The 23,007-nt window shown below is 38.1% G+C and overlaps 1 protein-coding gene across 5 annotated transcripts in view; it reads left to right on the forward strand.

Moving 5' to 3' along the window:
* PLD1 (phospholipase D1) overlaps positions 1 to 23,007 on the forward strand; it is a 211,496-nt gene that overhangs the window by 159,219 nt on the left and 29,270 nt on the right. For all 5 annotated transcript variants that reach the window (XM_017955714.2, XM_009201360.4, XM_017955715.3 and 2 more), the window contains 2 exons: positions 12,063 to 12,176; positions 14,189 to 14,238. In XM_017955714.2, the coding sequence (XP_017811203.2) occupies positions 12,063 to 12,176; positions 14,189 to 14,238 (164 nt within the window). The remainder of the gene's footprint in view (positions 1 to 12,062; positions 12,177 to 14,188; positions 14,239 to 23,007) is intronic.

Consider the following 23,007-nt stretch of genomic DNA (forward strand, 5'->3'; position numbering starts at 1 on the left):
ATCTAGATCTTTGACTCATTTTGTTTCTTTTTATATATGGGGTGAGTTAGGGGCCCAACTTTTTATTCTTTTCTTGATGGATATAGAGTTGTCCTAGTACCATTTGTCAAAAAGACTATTCTTTCCACATTGAATTGTCTTGACACCAGGTACAATTTCTTTTTATGGCTGATTTCAGCTCCATGTAAAAGTAGCAGAATAAACACATAAACACAACCATTATATTTCATTACTTCAAGTCATTGAATGCATGCAGTGAAGAGTAAGTGCATATACATTTGAGAATTAAAACATTTTTTACTTCCAGTGTCATGTGGTACTTTGATCTCTTTTTTTCACATAATATTTGGGGACTTTTATACTGAAGGACATATTATAACAGTAACTATCAGCATTTTATGTGATTCACAGTTTATAACTACATTATCTCATAGAATCTTCACAACTACTCTTGAGAGTAGGTCATGTATTTGTTGTTGTTATTGTTATTATTGCTGTTGCTGCTGTTCCCATTTTTAGGATTAAAAACCGAAATTCAAGAGGTTATGTGACTTGTTTAGGCCACTAACAGCAATAGGTGAAAAACAGCTTTGAGCCTAAATCTTTGGACTTTCAACCCAGTGCTTCCCCTCACATGACTCTAATGCATTGATGGTTAGGATTAAAAACCCATTCAGGGCTTCCCCAAGCTGAGGCAAATGTGTTGGGCCTATAGTTCCCTTCCCCTATTGACCGACCATTGGATGCAGGCTGATCCTAGGGAGTGGGGATGACCTTGAGTGAAGCAGGTCCCTTTCACCTATGGAGGACTCCATACTTTTCATACCTGGAGGACTTCACTGTGAGTGTTCTGTGGCCTACATGCTCAGTAGCTGATGGGATGGCTGTCTTGATCCCATGGTGAGAAGATCTAGGCAGCACACTACAGCATCCATCACATCCTGCAGGGTGTACAGTGGATCTCACCCGTGACTACGCATCAAAATCACCACTGACTTTTGCAAGATTGCAGAGAGCTTAACACACCTCCAGGCTTAATGGATCATAATTTCCTGGAGTGGGGTCTGGCATCCGTATTTTATACTGCCCCAAATATGTGTTTTTAAGTGTTTGGGAGCCTGAAAGAATATTTTTCTTTACTGTAGTAATTTGTCTTTAAAAATCTGGACTTCTAAAATAATAAAATTAGGCTGGGCATGGTGGTTCATGCCTGTAATCCCAGTACTTTGGGAGGCCAAGGTGGGTGGATCAACTGAGGTCAGGAGTTTGAGACCAGTCTGACCAATGTGGTGAAACTCTGTCTCTACTAATAATACAAAAATTAGCTGGGCTTGATGGTGCATGACTGTAGTCCCAGCTACTCAAGCTCCTGTGGTAGGAGCTTGAACCTAGGATGCGGAGATTGCAGTGAGCCGAGATCATGCCATTGCACTCCAGCCTGGGTGACAGATCAAGACCCTGTCTCAAAATAAATAATAGATAAATAAGTAAATAAAATTATAACATTTTAGGGTTAGAAGAAACTTCAAGATATTTTCTGATGGAACATTTCCCAGTGATCTTATTAGCTGCTCCTGGAAGGAAAAGGGATCTGTGACTTTAAACAGTATGGTAAAGTAGCACCTGTTGCAGATTGTATCTTACACTGGAGTTTGATGGAGCACATTAAAGACTGGCAATTTCAAGTTTGCTTTGTGGAAAATGGGGAATTCATTCATCAAATTTCAAATAAACCATGTGTCATTCAGCTCTGATCTCTCGATAGTCTCATTTTTTTGAGAGGCACATTTTCAAAATGGTACATGTGTCACACATTTAGACTATCCGTGGATACACACACACATCCTCAAAACATATTTTACGTTTTCCCCCCTCTCTGCATCTCTGCATTCTTGTTAATCTCCCTATGTTAACTGCAACTGTAAAACATATTTTTGCTTAATTTCAAATCTGTGAGCTTGTGTTCTGTGAGCTTATGCTGGGCAAGTTAAAGGCAGAATTAAAAAGCTTATCTTGGGCAGGCGTGGTAGCTCACATCTATAATCCCAGCACTTTGGGAGGCAGAGGCGGGAAGATTGCTAAAGGCTAGAAATTTGAGACCACCTGTCTTTACAAAAAATAAAAAAAAAATCCAGGTGTGTTGGTGTGCCTATAGTTCTAGCTACTTGGAGGCTGAGGCAGGAGGATTCCTTAAGCCTGAGTGTATGAGGCTGCAGCGAACTGTAATCGCACCACTATACTCCAGCTTAGAGGACAGAATGAGGACTCGTCTCTAAAATAAATAAATAAATAAAAATAAAATAAACGACTTATTTTGCAGGTTGCTGGCATGGGGTGCCCCCTTTTCACTAATTAGGGGCCATGATATGCCATCCCAAGCTTACCCCTCTCTCTCCATAGACTTCTCTGTAGTCTTCTTTTCTGAGACTCAGAACTTCCCTGCCAAAGTCACATTCTTAGCAACAAGTATAATTTTGGCTATTTGAAAAAGAATAGAATACAGCCCAAAGCAGATGGAGGGAAATGACAGTCCGCAGTTAGCCAGGCCTCACCAAAGGATACAGGCCCTCTGCCAGGTCCCTCCCACCCTGGAGAAATCTGAGTCTTCAAATTGCCAACTCCCTCAACTGGGCTAAGTCTTTATTTTTCTGCCAGCGCTGGAATCCAGCCTCACAACAATTCCCCTAAGCAATTTCTCGGTTCCTCTCACTTCCTCTGGTTCCTTCTCAGCAGCCATAATTCTTTATAGAAATAGGTTTGCAAAGCCTCCATATTCTGACATGACCTAGAGCCTCAGACTCATGTTTATTCCATGCTGACCTAAGAACAGCCAGGGAAATCAAAATTAAAAACAAAAAAAATCTTCACTCTAATAAGTAAAACTGTCTCAGAGTTGAGGCCAGCTGCCCAACCCACTTGAAACCTTTCTTTAACAACTCAAATGTGATTGGACATCAGAGAGGAAAAAAAAAAATCATAATCCACAGTCTAAAATTTACTGTTTTATGCCATGTTTGACTAAGCTAAAAGATAGGACCAACTGCTCCAGGTAGACACATTTTTAAACACTGTGTGCCATGAATGAATGGTTTCTGAGGAGGATCTCAGATCTTTGCACATGGAAACTTGACATGCATAATTTTTCTGCTTTGGTAGAAAGTCAGGAAGTGAGAAAGTGCATTTTATAGTTTAGCAACAAAAAGTTGACGCATGCAATGAAAATAGGCAGTTGACTTAATGCTTTTGTGTTTTAATATTAAACTGCATTGAAAAATATGCTATTTAACTCCATTAAAAATACAGTTTTGAACATTGTTCAAACTTACCATGCTTCTTTCTTTTTTTTTTTTTTTTTTTTAAACAGAGCCTTGCTCTGTCACCCAGGTTGAAGTGCAGTGGCAAAATCTTGGCTCACTGCAACCACCACCTCCCAGGTTCAAGCAATTCTCCTGCCTCAGCCTCCTGAGTAGCTGGGATTACAGGCACATGCCACCACACCCAGCTAATTTTTTTTGTATTTTTGGTGGAGACAGGGTTTCACCATGTTGGCCAGGCTGGTTTTGAACTCCTAACCTCAAGTGATCCGCCCACCTTGGCCTCCCAAAGTGCCCCTCATGCTTCTTATAACTGTAGAAGAGCTACGCTTGCCTGTAAGTGGGTGGTATGGGAAATACCACACTGAGAAATCTGAAATTATTGGGGGACCAGATGTCTGGAGACCTGGATTCTCTCCAGCTCTGTTATCCACAGGTATGTGACCCTCTGAGTACGTCAGTTTGCCCTTCTGACACGCTGTTTCTTCACCAACCACGAATAATAATATCTGTTCTACCTAGCTTATATGAATATATGTGAAAGTAGTTTGTAAGCTGTAAAGCACCAGTTCAAGTAAGAAATTATTACAGCATTTCCATGATATTCATCATCTGGAAATATGTTGTTCACTGTAAATTCAAGCAAGGATAAAGAAGCATGATATTCAAATCAGCTGTTTCAAAATTAGTATTTATGCTAGAAAAAGAAATGTTTTAATTAAAAAGATGTTTAAATGTTCCATATTTTAAATTATTGGATGGCTACTTCTGGATAAGAAAAATTTGTTTTGGTTTCTCACCACTGGCTCTTGTTCATCTTGTGACAGGTTTAGGCACACAATTACAACACTTCTGTCTAGAAGTTTGCTGCCAGAAACCTATAGCTCACTCTTCCTGGGGATCGATTTTTGATTTCCCTGTTATTGATCTGATAACACCCTCCCCCAAAATATAAAGTAAAATAATAAAATGTATTCTGAAGCATAATATATGTTCAGTTTAGCATTGTTTTAACTTTAGATGCTATTTACTTGTTGTTATTTGAAGATATGCAAGCTTTCTAATTGAAATCACCGGTTGATATAATTGAATGAAAATGTTACCAAATAGTTTCTGAGTCTTTCCACATAATCAGTGCTGTACCTGTGTTACCTCATTCAGTCTTTGTATCAACTTTATGGGATTGGTTGTGTAATTACTCCCATTCTACAGATGAGGCTGCTGAGGCCTAGTGAGTTTAGATAACTTAGCCAAGTCATATAGCTGTGGTTGGATAGGAGTAGGACTCAAACCATGTCTGTAGGACCTCAACTTGTGCTTTTTACTAGTAAGCTACAAAGCTTCCCCCATTTCAAGGGATGTGGAAATTTTCGAATGGTAAGCCTCCCAGAAATCTATGAAAAATACTTTATCTTGAAATTTTAAAAATTGAATGAGCTGGGCACTGTGGCTTATGCCTTTGATTCCAGCACTTTGGGAGGCTGAGGCGGGAAGATCACTTGAGCTCAGGAGTTCAAGACCAGTCTATGCAACATAGTAAGACCTAGTCTCTACAAAAAAAATTTTAAAAATTACCTGGGTGTGCTGATGCATGCCTGTGGTCCCAGCCACCCGGAAAACTGAGGTGGGAGGATCTCTTAACCTGGGAGGTCAAGGTTGCAGTGAGCCATGGATTGCACCACTGCACTCCAGCCTGGGTAACAGAGCAAGACCCTGTCACCAAAAGAAAAAAAAAAAAATCAGATGAATGTTTTATTTTTTAAAAGTAATGCTTGATAGATTAAAAGTTCTTGGGTTTAAAGAAAAATCTATGTCCATAATTACCATATCCTATAATTTTGTACCAAACTGAAAAGACATGTTGGGCTTGTTTCAGGAACACTGTCTTAAAGAAAATTTAACTACAGTTATAATAAAAAGAATGAAACACATTTTATCTAAGTATGCCAATCACTGGTTTCACATTGTTTCTTGTGGGATAACTCCCAAGCTCTGTACGGTTCCTGGAGAAGAGGTTACCTTGGGACACAGATGACAACAGATCGTGGCAGGAGACCTTTTGATTTAGATCATGTGAATGCTTTCATTCTAATTCTAAAAATTGTATAAAATGGTAATCTCAGCAGATAGAGAAATGAAAAGATTAGCACAAGGCAGAGGCCAGCAATCATTTTGAGCCTGAGCATGTGCCCTGGAAAAGAGAGGTAGGAAGAAGGAGACTTAAAGAAAAATGAGAGTGAAAACGGACTGGGCCATAATGGGAACAGTTTAATATAAGGTTCTGTCTAACCTCATCTGGGGGCCACTCAGGGCCAAAAGACGATCAAGCCCAGGGTGAAGTCTAAGTCAAACATGCAGGGGAATCCCTCAGCATTCTTAAGTTGGAAAGCTTGCCATTTTCAAAAGATAACCAATGAGAAAAATGATGTGTGTTTGTGCACAATATATAATAATTCAAAATCTATAAAGTCACATAGAGGATAGGTAAAGTCAGTGCTAAATAGGGCCAGCATTTCTAGTGGACTAGTCATGATTTTAGCCAGTTCTTTCATGTGCAGATGAGGAAACTGAAGCCCAGAAGGATCTTCTCCTTTTAAAGGATTTGCCAAGCACAAAATAAAAGGGGTTATGTCCCAAACGACCAAGAAGCTACAGGTCCAATTCCAGCATAACTGATACCACCATAGTATAAAGTTCTCTTTACACACACATACACACACTAAGCCCTAACCACAATTCTTATTTCTGACAGTATTCACTGCTGCAAAATCTACGAGACAATTTATAGCAGCTCTTGAAGTTCACAGTGATGAAATACAAACTATAAATCCCAAATTCTCAAAAAGTAAAGAGTCTTGTCACTAGCGAAGCATATCAGGCTTCCTCGGGGCCTTCTTGCCAGACCCTGAGACCCAGTTGTGAGCAGACGAAGCTTCTCCTAACTGTCCTTCATGCTGAGGAGGGACCACGGGGTGAAGGAGGAGGGGCTTATGCAGCAGACAAAAACAAGAAAAGGAACGTAGAGGTACATCACTGCTGTGACCCAGCTACATGGTACATTCGTACTCTGCTTTTAAAGGTACAAGCAGCTTTATAGCAATCACAAACATTTTTAATTTTTTTTTTTTTTTTTTTGAGACGGCGTCTCACTCTGTCACCCAGGCTGGAGTGCCTTGGCGCCATCTCGGCTCACTGCAAGCTCCGCCTGTCAGGTTCACGCCATTCTGCCTCAGCCTCCCGAGTATGTGAAACTACAGGTGCCCACCACTACGCCTGGCTAATACACACACTACTATTTTCTGTTGAATTGTAATTTATTTTCTTTTCCTAGAGCTCATCTGAATTTCTAGCTCCAGCGCATTTCCACACAATAGGAGGGGTTTTAGTTTTGGCACTTCCTGATAAACGTGGCCAAATTCAGTGATTTCTCATTATTTCCCCTCTGTATTCAGCATCAGGGTTCTACTCCTGCCTCCTCTCCCTCCACATCCCTTCCTTGATCTTGATGCTATGGGGCCCTGGATCTTTGGAAAGGGGCTTCCAGGCACTGGTGTTGATCTCCCTCGGGCCTATTCTGGCATCTGCTTAATGTAGCTTGGGGATGTCAGCCTTCACCTTCAGGCCTGCCTCTCTACCACTTCTCCTCTGCTCCTGCCACATCGCATAGCTGCTGGACGACATGCTCCACATTGCTCTGGAGTTCACCTGAAAGCAAGGCTCAGATCCTCCTGGCTCTCATATCTTCACATTGAAAAGAGAGTGGGGTCTATCCTGTTTTCCCCACAATTCAGCTTGAGGCCGAAGGACTGATTCCTTGCCCTGAGTCTTGCTCTCATTTCTCTACACTCCTGCCTCCGCTTAGAGAATCTCTCTCCAGTTCCCCAAATCTAAAAGAAGTTGATGTTTTTGTGTCCTGCTTCTCACCACTCTTCCGGGGTGAGAGTGCCACCCTGGGAGCAATGCCTACTTCGTTTCTCCGGTCACAGAGTGGGGGAAGTTAACACATTTAAAGGGAAAAATGATTTAATGTTTTGTAGCATTGGCCTGCCACATTTTTATTGTCTTATAACATTACATTGGGGTCATTTTAACACAGTACCAGCAGTATCGTGCTCCTGAGCCTTCATAGTGGTCATTTTTAGTGGCTGCAAGATGATCATTCCATTGAATGGCTATAACATAATGTAGTTACCCATCCCTTTATTATTGGACATTTATTTCCAATTTTTAGCTATTATACATAGCACTGCCATAAGAGTTAGGGAATTTTGAAGAAAAACGTTTAACAAGAAGCCTGAGAATGCTGTTTTATAGAAATTGAACTAATGTGGATGAAGTGGTTGCTGGCATGATGGGTAGTTATCTGGGGCTTAGTGCCCACTAGCCATTATCTTGCTTTTAAGATCATATATATTTTATACACTAGGGGCTCAGATTCTTACCCTAAGCTGATTGCTATCATTTCCCCAACCCCCATGTTGTGAGCGTTCAGTATTTCCGAAGGGCATTAGATTCCTCAGCAGCTGGAACTCTTGTCCTCTGTGGATTGGATCAAGGAGGCAGATTGGACATAGTGTCCCATGGAATCTTCTGTGCTTTGGCTTACATTCAACCACAATTTTGCATTTGAAATTCCAGAGCCCTTTTTTCTACAGCAGCGAAAATCTAAATAGTTTCCACTAGTTTGCTGAACACAGTTCAAAATTTTCATCATTCAGGAAATTTATGAGCTACTATATTGTAAAATAGGAAAGGGTTTGAAATGGAGCTAAGAGAGTCCTAAAAACAAGAAAATGTGAATATTCTGATTCCTACAAACTAAAATTTGCAAGAATGTCTTATAATATTTTTATAGGACATTTCTCAATATCCTACATATGAGATCTCCCTTGTAAAATCATTTTTGCTTAAAAAAAGGATAAAATAGAACTGTCCCTTACAAACATCATCACAAACATTTGTGTCAAAAGACCAGCAATACCACTTGTAAGATTTTTCCAACAAAAGTAAAAAATTACTTTTGTTAGTCAACATAAATATAAAAATATTTATTTTGAAATAGAAACAAAATTAGAAGCAATTTAAATGCCTGTCAATAGAGAACTGGTTTAAATATTAAAGTACAGATACATGGTAGAATATTAAATATTAAAGTACAGATACATGGTCCCTGTTCTTAAAAAGCAACTATGTTCTGATGTGGAAGGATTTCCAAGATACCCTGTTAAATGGTAAAAATCATGTTCAGAAAAGTGTTTAAAGTGTTTATAGTATTCTAATATTTGTGTAGAAGGAAAAAGTACATATATTCTTACAAATTCATACACTATTTCTAAAAGAACATGGAGGAAACTGTTAACAGGAGTTGCCCTCAGGATGAAGGAGTGAGAGAGAATTTTTTTCACTGTATAATCATCTACCTCTTACATTTTGTACTATGAGCATATGTTACTCATTTGAAAGTAATCTATTTGGTGGTTCCTCAAAATGCTAAACATAGAATGACCATATGACCCAGCAGTTCCATTCCTGAGTATAGTCCCCAAAGAACTGAAAACAGGGACTCACAGATACTGTATGCTAATACTGATAGCAGTATTATTCACAATAGCCAAAAGGTGGAAACAGCACAAGTGTCCATCAGCAGGTGAATGTGATATGTACATACCACGGAATATTATTCAGTCTTAAAAAGGAGGGAATTCTGACACATGCCACAACATGGGTGAACCTTGAAGATGTTATGCTAACTGAAACAAGTCAGACATAAAGGACAAGTATTGTATTATTCTAATTACATGCAAAATCCAGAACCACCAGATTCATAAAGACAAAGCAGATTAGAGGTTACCAGGGGGTGCAGGCAGGGAAAAACAGGGTAGTTATGACTGGATAGTCACCGAGTTTCTGTCTGGGATGTTGAAAAGGTTTGGGATAGATCATCATGATAGTTATACAATATTGTGTATGTAATTGATGCCATTGGACTATACACTTAAAAATGGGGGCTGGGCGTGGTGGCTCACACCTGTAATCCCAACACTTTGGGAGGCCGAGGTGGACCGATCACCTGAGGACAGGAGTTCGAGACCAGCCTGACCAACATGGAGAAACCCCGTCTCTACTAAAAATACAAAAGTATACAAAATTAGCCAGGCATGGTAGCACATGCCTGTAATCCCAGCTACTCAGGAGACTGAGGCAGGAGAATTGCTTGAACCCGGGGGGCAGAGGTTGTGGTCAGCCAAGATCACGCCATTGCGCTCCAGCCTGGGCAACAAGAGCGAAACTCCATCTTAGAAAAAAAAAAAAAAAGGGTAAAATGGCAAATTTTATATTATATGTATTTTACCACAATAAAATGTAATTTAATTTAAAGAAAATATAACTTTATTTAAAGAAAAAAGTATGTAATATATTATATACATTTTACAAATAAAATGTAATTTAATTTAAAGAAAAAAACTCCTGTTCAGCTTAGCCTCTTCTCTACCAGAAACTTCCCCAGAAACATTTTTCCAACCTGATCCCATCCTCCTAAAGCAAATAATACCGCGTGTATAGCATGTGCCAGGCAGGGTTCTTGATTGAGCACTATCAAAACCAGAAAGATACGTGGACAGGCATCCTGTGTTTCCAAGGAGCTTATCACGTAGCCTAGAGAGCAGATGTGCGTATCACTATCGTGTGAAGCAGAAAGAGTGCTGAACAGACATCCTAGCCATGTGCTCTGAGTGCCAAGGCAAGAATAAACCAACTCGAACTGGAAGGGCCAAGATGGCTTGGCAGAGGAAGTAGCCGATAAGGTGACCTAGAAGAAGTGGGATTCATTGGAGGCCCGGAAGGCTGATAAGCCAAGCTTTATTAGTAGGAAGGTGTACCTCTGAACAAAGGGTGGTAGTCTCCTGTCACTGGGCTGTGGTTATGGGAGGATTATACTGTAAGGCAGTATAATCCTGAATTCTGAAAAGGCAGTTGAGGCCAAATGACATCCATTTTTAAGTGTCCAGTTTAAGTTATTTTGAGTTTTAAATGTTGGCTGTGGGGAAATAGCTTAATAGCTTAGGTTTTTTGTTTGTTTGTTTCTGTTCTTTTTCACTATCCTGCTCACCATTTAGAGATGTGAGCCTTTTATTCTTATCAAGCAGCAAACTTGAACAGTTTACATTTTTTAATGTTTTCTTTCCAACTCAAACTATGTTTGCCATCTAGTGATTAATCTATGCCATTACAACAACCTACTTAATTTCCTTGTTTCTTAGCAAGGCAGCCAAACTCACAGGCCTCCAAATTCCGTTGTTGGTAGTCATTTTTGCCCTGAACTTCTCTTCCCACTTGCCCTCATGTATACATCGACATTCAGAGACATCAGTAATAAAATCTGATCCCCCAAAGAGTACTATAATATTCACATGAGAGAAAATTTTAGTTGGTTAGAAGAAAACGCACTTTAGAAATGAGAAGTTTAAGTAGGATCGGACTTGAAAATTAACCAATAACAACACACGTTTATGTGACTGTAGTCCTCCCAGATATCCCGGCGAGATTCATTGATCACAGTGTATGTCACATTCCTTTCGAGGCTTTTTCTTCTTCCTGTATATCCTATAAATAGAGACAAGAATGTTAATAGCTTTTGATTCTGAATAAATGGTACCTATTTGGAGCATACTTCAAATTTCTGACTTTCTGAATGCCTGTCAAAGGGGGAAACCTACACTTTCTTCTTCTATTGTTATATCATTGAGTAGAATTCATTTTCCGTCAAAGGTTGTCGTTAATCACTTGAGACAGTGGGACATGAAATACTGTGTTGTATGTGCAGGGGGCCTAAATGTACATATTGGCCACTCAGAATTCTTTTTTTTTTTTTTGAGACGGAGTCTCGCTCTGTCGCCCAGGCTGGAGTGCAGTGGCGCCATCTCTGCTCACTGCAAGCTCCACCTCCCGGGTTCACGCCATTCTCCTGCCTCAGCCTCCCGAGTAGCTGGGACTACAGGCGCCCACCACCACGCCCGGCTAATTTTTTGTATATTTAGTAGAGACGGGGTTTCACCGTGTTAGCCAGGATGGTCTCGATCTCCTGACCTCGTGGTCCACCTGCCTCGGCCTCCCAAAGTGCTGGGATTACAGGCATGAGCCACTGGGCCCGGCCAGCCTCTTGGAATTCTTAAAGGGCCTAGGGTAACATTTTACAGCTGAAAACTCAGAGTTTCTGAGTAGATAATGATGACTTCTGTTTTGGAAAATATAATAGATCCAGTGTGTCTTTTTGCCCCTGAGATCTTGGCTATGAGAACTGATTTACTCAACAATTATTAACTGAATGTCTACTATTTCCATGACTCTAGCTAGGTACTGTGTTAACTATTAAGATAACATCTTTTTTCAAAACTTTGTTATAGCCTCCTCTCCCTGCCTCTTTCCGTGGGATCCAAGCAAGGATTTCTTACACTGCATTTTGTCCTACAAGCGATTATGCTGTAGAGAGACAATGGGTACAATTTCTACTTTACTGCCAAGTTCAGCTTGTTATTCAGGCTATGAAGCGATAGCCTGGATGACAACTTCTGTCCTCCAGTCCAACAGCACCCCCCTCCCAAGTCCTGAAATGTGACAGAACGTGTTGACGTGTTGTAGGAAGCCATTCACTCAATCTCAAAAACCATATGAATTGCTTGGCTGTCATTTCAAGCTGATACTACCTTTTATTTTTTGGGTGAATTTCTCTGCATCTGACCTTTGCAGGGAAAACCAGAAATACCGGGTATATGTCGTGATACCGCTTCTGCCAGGGTTCGAAGGAGACATTTCAACCGGCGGAGGAAATGCTCTACAGGCAATCATGCACTTCAACTACAGGTGCCAAAACTCTAAATGGTCTGTTTTGAGCTTTGGATCATGCGTGTAAGCTGATGAAGAGAATGGCAGTGTTTCTCTGCCTCCATTCAGTGGAATGGGGAACGAATGAACACTTTATCTTACTTTCAAATCTTGGCCTGTTTGCTAGTTGGTAAAATTCAAATGGAGTCTACAATGATAAATGATTGGCCTAAGACACATGGCAAACATAAACGAACTAAAATATTAGTCCCTCTTGTATAGTTATTGTCTATTTCTATATATGTATAATGTTGGTTGAAACTTATCGCTAAGTGGTTAAATAGCTATTGAGATTTACATGTACTTTGCAGTAAATAGAGAAAAAATAAATGCCTGAAACGGTATGATTTGCTTGTGTTTGGTTATGATTCTTTAGGTAGCAAGTCCTTCAACAAGGTTGATAATGATAGCTTCTGTTAGTAAATACATTTCTGGAATTTTGTTTTCTCTACCACATCTTTGTTAAAATTTTAGGGAAAGTTTTGTGCTTGATATTTTTAAAAGCTGAGTTTGTATATGTATTTAAAAGGGCACACTTGGGTTCCTCTTAAGGCTTCAGATATGGTCAGTGGAGCATTGTGAAAAGGGCTAGAAAGTGCTAGCTGGTGGCTGGGGGGAGCACAGGCTAGAGAGCCTGCATAGAAGGGGCTGGAAAGGCACCTCTGACCTTCTTTCAGGGTCACTTAACCAAAATCTCTTATTTTTGTGAACCACCTGTAGTTTCTCACCTTTCTAATCAAACCCTTTTGAAAGGTGGGAGAGGACGAACGATACCTTACATAGAACCCTTGGTAAGTAAAGCAGATTAGGGGTCAGGGCCTTGGTCAAATCGGGGGTGGAGGCTTAGATGCCCTCCTGCTTAGGCCCCCTCCCCAGGTTCTCCTGCTGGAGGATCTGTGCCCAGTTTGAGTGCACCATTGTAGTGGAAATTTTTTTTTTAATGCTCTTTTTTCTCACTGATGTTTCAGACTTGTATCTGTTTATCTGCCAGCATTTCAAGGATATATTTTGTTTGTTTCCTTCAGGGTGCTTTGCCTTGTTGCAGTACAAGGGAGCTTTAACTGTGCTTTGGCCTATATACTTGGACTGAAGATTTGCACATTTCTAATATTATCTGATTTACAAAATGATAAAAAAAGCTTTTCAAGTATTTAAGGCTCTGACATAATGTTTAATTGAATTTTATCAATTTCATTCACCATTCTAATATTATTTTTGCAATATTGTCAATTGTAATTGTTTCCTATGACTATTTTCTTGCCTTCGAACCAGCTGAACGAAATAACACATTTGGCTTTTGTTCAGAAACAAAATCTATAACCTTTTACTATGCAAAAACATCTCTATTTGCTGGCATCATCTTTAATAATATCAGCATTTCTCAGGCATAAGTATACTCTTTATTACTCTCATAGAACAAGCAGATGAAGCATAGAATTTTTGGTTTTGTCAGATTTTATAATTCATGAACGATTATCAGAGTCTTAAGAAACAAAATTATTAGCAGAGTCCTTTATCTGAGACTATATTTTTCATTTTTAAGTGGTTTTGCTGACTTTAGAGACAGCCCATTCTAATAGTTTAATTCGTAAATTATTCTGCTAAGTGCTTGCCCTTTTCACCTCTGAGAGCAATGTGATTCTGTAAGTATTCTTATCTACTGATGCATTCTAAATTTATCTTTGCTGTTATCCAGTTTTGTAAGAGGGAAAGTTCATTCATGACCCATCGTTTTTCAATAGCCTCTCTTTCTAAAATCTGACATGAATTTTATAACGTTTCCATTTACCCAACTCAAAACAACTATCATGTCCCATTAGTAACAAAAGTGATATTCATGTAACTTTTTAGCATTTAGAAATATATGTAGCATCTTCTCATGGAAGCACTTGTTCTGTTTTTACTTGTGTTAGAATTAAACCTACAGATACTGCATGGGATTGGTTGTTTTGAAACCTCTGTAATTATTTTTTTCCTTTATATATTTTCAGAACCATGTGCAGAGGAGAAAATTCCATCCTTGGACAGTTAAAAGCAGAGCGTAAGTAACTGCTTTTTTTCTCATATGGTTGTTTTTTATTATGAAGGCGAGGTATCAGTAATCATTAACGTTTCACAGTGTGATTATAGAACTCTGCTTATAAAAGGTACCCCACAAAATGTTCACCTGTAATAAAGCATTTATTCTCATTAAGTTGCCCAAACCATTATTCAAATGAAGACACCAAGACTAAGTAGATAATAAAAACTGAGTATCTTTATAATTTCTATTTATTTTTGTTTATAATTATTTTGATAATAATCATGAGATATTATAGTTGTTTGTTCTTCTTTATCTACTGAATGCAATTTTTTTATACTTTTCAAAGACGCTTTCACAGATGTCTTCTTTTTTTTTGAGACTGGGCTTCATTCTTGTTGCCCAGGCTGGAGTGCAATGGCACGGTCCCAACTCACTGCAACCTCTCCCTCCTGGGTTCAAGCAGTTCTTTTGCCTCAGCCTCCCAAGTAGCTGGGATTACAGGCGTGCACCACCACGCCCAACTAATTTTTTTTTTGTACTTCTAGTAGAGACAAGGTTTCACCATGCTGGCCAGGCCTGTCTGAAACTCCTGACCTCGGGTGATCCGCCCGCCTCGGGCTCCCAAAGTGCTGGGATTACAGGTGTGAGTCACCATGCCCGGCCTCAGATGTCTTCTTAATTGATTCTTCTACCTAGTTCTTGGCTACAATATATTGTAACTAGAGGTTTACGTATCTATATCTCCCTAAACTATGGGTTCAGCATATAGTGGGCACTCAATATTGCCCTATATCTCTGTGCAATCGAAACAAACTAAACTGGAGTCAGAACCCAAGTTGTATGACTTCCAGTTCAAGTTGGGTCCAGATTGTGAAAACTTGGACAGCCACACTAAAAAGGCTATGTTTTATCCAGAAGGCAAGAAGAGTTTGGTGGACACCTCTGAGCCCCTGGAGCAAACTCATCAAACTGACATTTATATGAAGATTCATTTACTGTTGGTAAACAGGGTAGAGATGGTGGCAGGCAAGAGACAAAGGTACATTGGTAATGGAAAAGGAGGGTCATGTGTGGATAAGATTGTGAGGGAAGACTTGAGGGAATGTGGGAGCAGGAGAGGAAGGGAAGTGTCAGCTAATTCTGAGTTTCAATCCAACGGACCAAGAGAATGGAGCTGCCACAGGAGGTCTGGAAAAGGCAGAAGGACTCGTCCTAATCATGTGATGCCCTTCAGATAGAATATAAACCTCAGTTGAGTTTTTTGAAGGAAGATTTTATTTTATACTGGTAGCCTCCCAAATGGGGTGCACTGGATGATGTACTGGAATGTGGGTAGAAAATAATAGACTTTCCAAGTCTGTATATTTTTAGTTAAAAAGTAAGAAATTAGGACATCAGCAGGAATGGCAGAGGAAGGATCTCCAAAAATACAGTCCTACATAAAAGCAACAAAATACTGACAAAAGTTGTCACAATCAACTTCTTTGGACGGGGAAATTAAAGGCTTGTAACAATCCAAGGAGTGTTTAATGAAGAAAAACAGCTGAATCTTGGTAAGAATAGCAAGCTGTGTGGCATTTTAACTTGCCGTATACCCATCTCCCTCTTCTGAGCTCCAGAATAGTCTTAAAAGCCAACAGCTGCTCAAATCAGGGTGAAAACCAGCAGCCTAGCAGGCATTGGGGGGAGCAGATCAGGGCTGAGGCTCCCATGTCCCAACAATTCTCACAGTATTGTCATTATGTGACCTGTCTAGCACTTCCCTTTAAACTCCCATTCTAAGTACTTATATTTATTTCACCTGACTCAGACCTTGCTCAGTGCAAGTAGCCTTTTTAAAAAACCTGGGTATTTATGGCCGGTCCCGGTGGCTCACGCCTGTAATCCCAGCACTTTGGGAGGCCGAGGTGGGCAGATCACGAGGTCAGGAGATCGAGACCATCCTGGCTAACACGGTGAAACCCCGTCTCTGCTAAAAATGCAAAAAATTAGCCAGGTGTGGTGGAGGGCGCCTGTAGTCCCACCTACTCGGGAGGCTGAGGCAGGAGAATAGCGTGAACCCGGGAGGCGGAGCTTGCAGTGAGCTGAGATCGCACCACTGCACTCCAGCCCAGGCGACAGAGCGAGACTCCATCTAAAAAAAAAAAAAAAAAACCTGGGTATTTATCAAAAACAATCAGCAACATTTATTTAGCATCACAGCTAACTGAAGCGGCAGTAACAGTTGAGTGAGCAAGAAGCTGACTAAAAATCTTAAGAGGAAAAGCTGAGGAAGGAGATCCCCTAGTGGGCACTAGAAACCTCCAACGTATCCCTGGGAATCTGAAAGGTCATGGGTACGTGGAGGGCTGTGCCCATGCCCAGGGCAATGCGCATGCTCAGGAAAGGATTGAGACGGCCCTAAGCTCTCACCTCTAGCTGACCTTGAGGCTTTGTGCAAGCAGAGAGTGAAGCCTAAGACAGAGTTATAAACTGCATGCCGGAGCATGTAAGGCCTGTGGCCCTCACACACATACACAGAGCTCCTCAGTGAAGTGTAAGAAACTCATTTGGTACAGGCATTTAAGGAATTGTATAAAGTATGTTCTCTGGCCACAATGGAATGAAATTATAAATAACAAAAGGAAATGTTGGGAATTCACAGATAGGTAGAAATTATACAAAATACTTCTAAATAAGCAAAGAATCAAAGAAGATACTTCAAAGGACAGTAGAAAATATTTTGAGATGAATGAAAATAAAAACAACATATCCAAACTTATGAAAGGCAGCTATAGCAATGCTTACAGGGAAATTTATAACTATAAACGTTTATATTATTTAACAGAAAATAAGAAATCTCAAATCAATAACCTAACCTTCATTTTAGGAAAGTAGAAAAAGAAGAGAAAAATAAACCCAAAACAAGCAGAATAAAAGAAATAACAGATTGGAGGGAAAATAAATGAGATAATAGAAAAAAATAGAGAAAATTAGTGAAGCCAAAAGTTAGCTTTTTGAAAAGATCAACAAAATTGACAAACCTTTTAGGTGGACCAAGTAACAAATAGAGAAGACTCAAAGCACCAAAATCAGAAATAGAGGAGACATTACTACTGACTTTACAGAAATAAAATGGAGTGTAGAATACTATTAACAGTTGTATGCCAACAAATTAGCCCAGATAGATGGATAAATTCCTTTAAAGACACTGTATTAGTCAGGGTTACCTAGAGAAACAGAACCAATAGGAGAGATATATATATAAATTGAGAAATTATATAAATATAACTTCTCAGCCTCCATAATTACCTGAGCCAATTCCTCGTGGTAAATCTTTTCATATATATAAAAGATACATGTATGAATATATATTTTATATATTTACATATTATATGCATATATATTATTTAATATATATTAAATAAAATATTTATTAAAAATAAAATATATAAATATGTGTTATATCTGTGTAATTATAGATAATATTTTAAATAATATATAAATAAGTAATTTATATATTATATAGTTATATATCCATCTATATAATATATATTGATATATATCTTTTATCTATATGAAAAGATGTATATATAATAAAATATATATTTATACATTATTTATATATTATAAATATATAGATATATATTTTTATGTGCTATATATAAACAATATATAAAATTTTATATTATATATTATATATTTTTATATATCTATCTTTCATATATATATGAAAAGATTTATTATGAGGAATTGGCTCAAGTAATTACGGAAGCTGAGAAGTTCCACAATCTGCAAGCTGGACACCCAGGAAAGCTGGGTATGTAATTCTCATCCAAGTCTGAAGGCCTGAGAATCAGAGGAGCCAATGGTGTTAATCGCAGTAAAAGGGTAAGAGCAGACCGAGATTCCAACAGAAGCAGAAAAGCAAGAATCAAAAGGCATGAATTCCTCTTCCATCTGTCTTTTGATCTCCTCTGGCGCTCAGTGGATTAGATGATGCCCACCAACACTGGGGAGGGCAATCAACTTTAATGAATCCACGGATTCAAATGCAAATCTCATCCAGAAAACCCCTCACAGATACACTCAGAAACAATATTAAATGGACACCTCTTGGCCCAGTGTTGATATGTACCATTAATGGTATTGTATTAAAGACACAAACTCCCAAAACTGATTCGAGAAAAAATTGAAATTCTAAATAGAGCAATAACAAGTAAAGAGATTAATTTAGCAATCAATAATCTTCCTACAAAGAAAAGCCCAGGCCCAGTGACTTTGCTAGTTAGTTCTACCATCCGCAATAGAATTAACACCAATCCTTCATATACTTCCCCCCAAAAATAGATAGAAGAAAGGAATACAGTTACATGTTGCATAATGACATTTCAGTCAACAACAGATTGCAGCATGATGGTGGTCCTGTAAGATTATAATGGAGCTGAGAAATTCCTATCACCAAATTATGCCACAGTCATACTCATGTCATGGTACAATTCCTTTATTTTTAAATAAATTTAAAAATTTAATGTAACCTAAGTGTACAGCATTTATAAGTCCACAGTAGTGCACAGTAATAATTTAGGTCTTCACATTTATTCACCACTCACTTACTGACACCCAGAGCAATTTCATTCATGGTAAGTGCTCTATGTAAGTGTATCATTTTTGGTCTCTTATACCATGATTTTACCATGCCTTTTCTATGCTTAGATTCACAAATACTTGCCATTAAGTTGCACTTGCCTACAGTATTCAGTACAGTATCATGCTGTACAGATCTGTAGCCTAGGAGTAATAAGCTATACCATATAGCCTGGGTATGTAGTAGACTATATGATTTGTGTAGTAGGTTTGTGTGATTAAACTTTATGATGTTCAAACAATGACAAAATCACCCAATGACACATTTTTCAGAACGTATCCCCATCATTAAGCAATGTATTACTATACTTCCCAACACATTCTATGAGTCCAGTATTATCCTGATACCAAAACCAGAGTCATTATAATAAAAGAAAAGGACCGGGTGCGGTGGCTCACACCTGTAATCCCAGCACTTTGGGAGGCCGAGGTAGGAGGATCACGAGGTCAAGAGGTCGAGAGCATCCTGGCCAACATGGTGAAACCCCATCTCTATTAAAAATACAAAAATTAGCTGGGCGTGGTGGCCTGCAACTGTAGTCCCAGCTACTCAGGAGGCTGAGGCACGAGAATCGCTTGAACCTGGGAGGCGGAGGTTGCAGTGAGCCGAGATTGCGCCACTGTACTCCAGCCTGGGCGACAGAGTGAGACTCCATCTCGAAAAGAAAGCCACAGATCAATCAGATCAATATTCCTTGTGAATGTACACACAAAATTCCTCAGTGAAATACTACTAAACTGAATCCAACAATATAAAAAGGATTATACATCGTGACCAAATGGGATTTTTCCCAGGAATGCCTGGTTGGTTTTAACATCTGAAAATCAATCAGTGTGATGCACCATGTTAATAGAACAAAGGACAAAAACCACAAATAATCATCTCATTAGACACAGAAAAATTATTTGGCAAAATAATTAAAACAAAACAAAAAAACCTCAACAAACTAGGAATACATGGAAACTTCCTCAGCCATATAAATGGTATTTGTAGATGTCACATATAACTGACATCATACTTAATGGTGAAATACTGAAAGCTTTCTCCTCTATGATCAGTGACGAGATGAGAAAGTTCACTCTTGTCAACATTGCACTGGAGGTTTTAGTCACAACAATTGAGCAAGACAAATACATTTTTTTAAAGGGAAAGGAACAGGAAGAATAAAACTACCTCTTTTTATAGATGACATGATCTTGTATGCAGGAAATTCAAAGGAATTCACACATACTATTACAGATAATAAATTAGTCTAGCAATGTTTCAAGATACAAGATGAATATTCAAAAATCAATTCACTTTTATACTCTAGCAATGAATAAACTGAAAATGAAATTAAGAAAACAATTCGATTTAAAATAGCATCAAAAGAATTAAATATTTAGCAATAAATTTAATAAAGGCAGTGGAAGATACATATGCTGAACATAATAAAATATTGAAAGAGATTAAGGAAGATCTAAATAAATAAGAAGATACTCTGTTAATGGATTGAAAGACTTGGCATTGTTAAGATGGCAGTACTCTCCAAATTTATCTATACATTCAACACAATCCCTATTAAAATCCCAACTACCTTTTTGCAAAAAATTGACAAACCCTAAAGTTCATTTGAAATTTCAAGGCATTTAGCATTGCCAAAACTATCTTGAATACGAACAAATTGGAGGTGTCACATACATGATTTCGAAACTTGCAGCAAACCTACAATAATAGTGTGACTTACAGATCAACTGAATAGCGTTGAGAATCTAAAAATAGTTCTTATGATTATGGTCAATTAAATTTCAGCAAGGTGGTGCCAAAACAATTCAATGGAGAAAGAATAGTCTTTTCAACAAATGGTGCTGGAAAAACTAGATATCCACGTGCAAAAAGAAAAAAAAAAAGTTGAACCCCTACCTCATATCATATACAAAAATTAACTCAAAAGGGATCAAAGGCCTGAATATAAAAACTAAAACTATACATTTCCCAGAAGGAAATAATAGGCACAAATCGTTGTGACAATGGCTTCTTGGATTTTACACCAAAAGCACAAGCAAACATATAAAAATAGATAATTTGGATTTCATCAAACATGAAAGCTCGAAAGCCTTTGTGCTCCAATGAACATTATCAAGGAAGTGAAAACACCCCACAGAATGGGAGAAAACTGTTTGCAAATCATATATATAAGGGACTAGTGTACAGAATGTATAAAGAATTCTTACAATTCAATAATAAAAATAAAAATAACTCAAAAAATAAAAAAATGGGCCAAGGATCTAAACAGGTGTTTTTCCAAGTAGATATTCAAATGGCTGATAAGTACATGAAAGAAAACTCAATATCACTAATCACTAGAAATTCAACTCAAACCCACAATACAACCTCACACCTTCACATTCACTAGGATGGCAATAATAATAATAAAGTATTGGCAAGGATGTGTAAATAGTGGAACCTTAGCACATTACTGTTGGGAATGAAAAATGGTACTATTTCTTTGGAAAGCCGGTTTGGCAGTTCCGCAACAGTTAAGTGTAATTACCCTATAACCCAGCAGTTCTACTCCTTAACATTTACTCAGATATTAAAAACAAATGTCCACACAAAAATTTGTACACGAATGTTTATAGCAGCATTATTCAGAAAGCCAAATGTCCATTAATTGATGAATGTAGCAACAAAATGGGGTGTATCCATACAGTGGAGTATTATTTAGATATAAAAAGGCTTGAACTGACACATGCTGCATCACAGATGAACCCTGAAGACCTTACGCTAAGTGAAAGAAGCCAGGCATAAAAGGCCACATATTGTCTGGTTTCATTTTTATAACATGTCTTCAATAGGCAAATCCATAGAGCCAGTTAGTAGAATAATAGGGTGTAGGGGAGAGTGGAATGGGGTGTAACTGTTAATGAGTATAGGGATTTTTGGGGGGGGTGATAAAAATGTCTTGAAATTAGGTAGTGGTGATGGTTGTACAGCCTTGGGAATGTACTACTTATAAAACATACTGATTTGTACACTTTAAAGAAGAGATTTTTATAGTATAAAATTTATAAATTGTAAGAATTTTAAAATGATTTGGAAACTTTAAATACAAATTTAAAACAGTGACAAATTAAAAATAGTGACAAGTTTTAATACATGTATATAATTTCAAAATATACATATACTGGTGTTGTGTGTTCAGCAATTTTTCACTGATGGTCTGCTCAACCTGCAAAACTTTTGAAAACAACTTTAGACAAAAGATATGTACATCACCAATAACGAATACTTCCAAAAGTTGTATCTCATTGTATGTAGGACAGGGATTTGCCAGAGTATTATCTCTGTCTCTGTTTTCTGAAGGCCTAAAATGAAGATGACAGTGAATGAGTAAATTTATAAAAGATATATTGATAAAGTAAAATCGGGAAAATCATTCAGTGCTGGCAGTGGCTTGTGAAAAAGCACAGGTGAGGATATAGGAGAAGAAACAAAAAATCAAAACAAGCCTATTACGTTTTCAACAGTAAAAATGTCCTGGGCTTATTATAAGGTATTTCCTTTGGCTCTAGACCCTTTTCCTGCCTTTGCCTATTCAAGGGTACAAATTGGATTTTAACACAAGAAGTAATTTCAGTGCTAAGCCTGTTTGTAAAAAGATTTCCAAGTACCTTGGGAACAGTCAAAAATAAGGCGTCTCAGTGGGGAAAATGTTCATATGCTAGACAAAGAGAAAAGATTAATTACATAATGCCTGTTTCTAAAGTACAAGGTTGTATTGTTGGCTTTGTTTTTGTATATGTAGTGGGTTTTAAATACATGAACTAGCTAATCTCTAATTGGATAGAGAAATATAGTTCTCTACTGTTTTAATTATTTAGAATAACAAAACTGCTGCTATGAATATGTTAAAATTCCTGAAAAGAAAACCAGCAACTATTAGTATGTAATTATCTGATACACCAGTCTTCAGAGATTTAATGTTTAATTTAAAGCATTTCTTTATCGTTTTTATAATTTTTGTTAATTTCGGTATTAGCAGCCAATTTAGTATGATTTAAGGGCCAGAAGTTTTCAATCAGGGTTAGATATGTACATATACCAAGTGCTACCAGTTTTTAAGTAACAAAAGCCTGTAACAATTCTTGATGTCCTTTCACGAAATTTTCTTATAAATA

The sequence above is a fragment of the Papio anubis genome, chromosome 2 (assembly GCF_008728515.1).
Source record: "Papio anubis isolate 15944 chromosome 2, Panubis1.0, whole genome shotgun sequence".
NCBI lineage: Eukaryota > Metazoa > Chordata > Mammalia > Primates > Cercopithecidae > Papio > Papio anubis.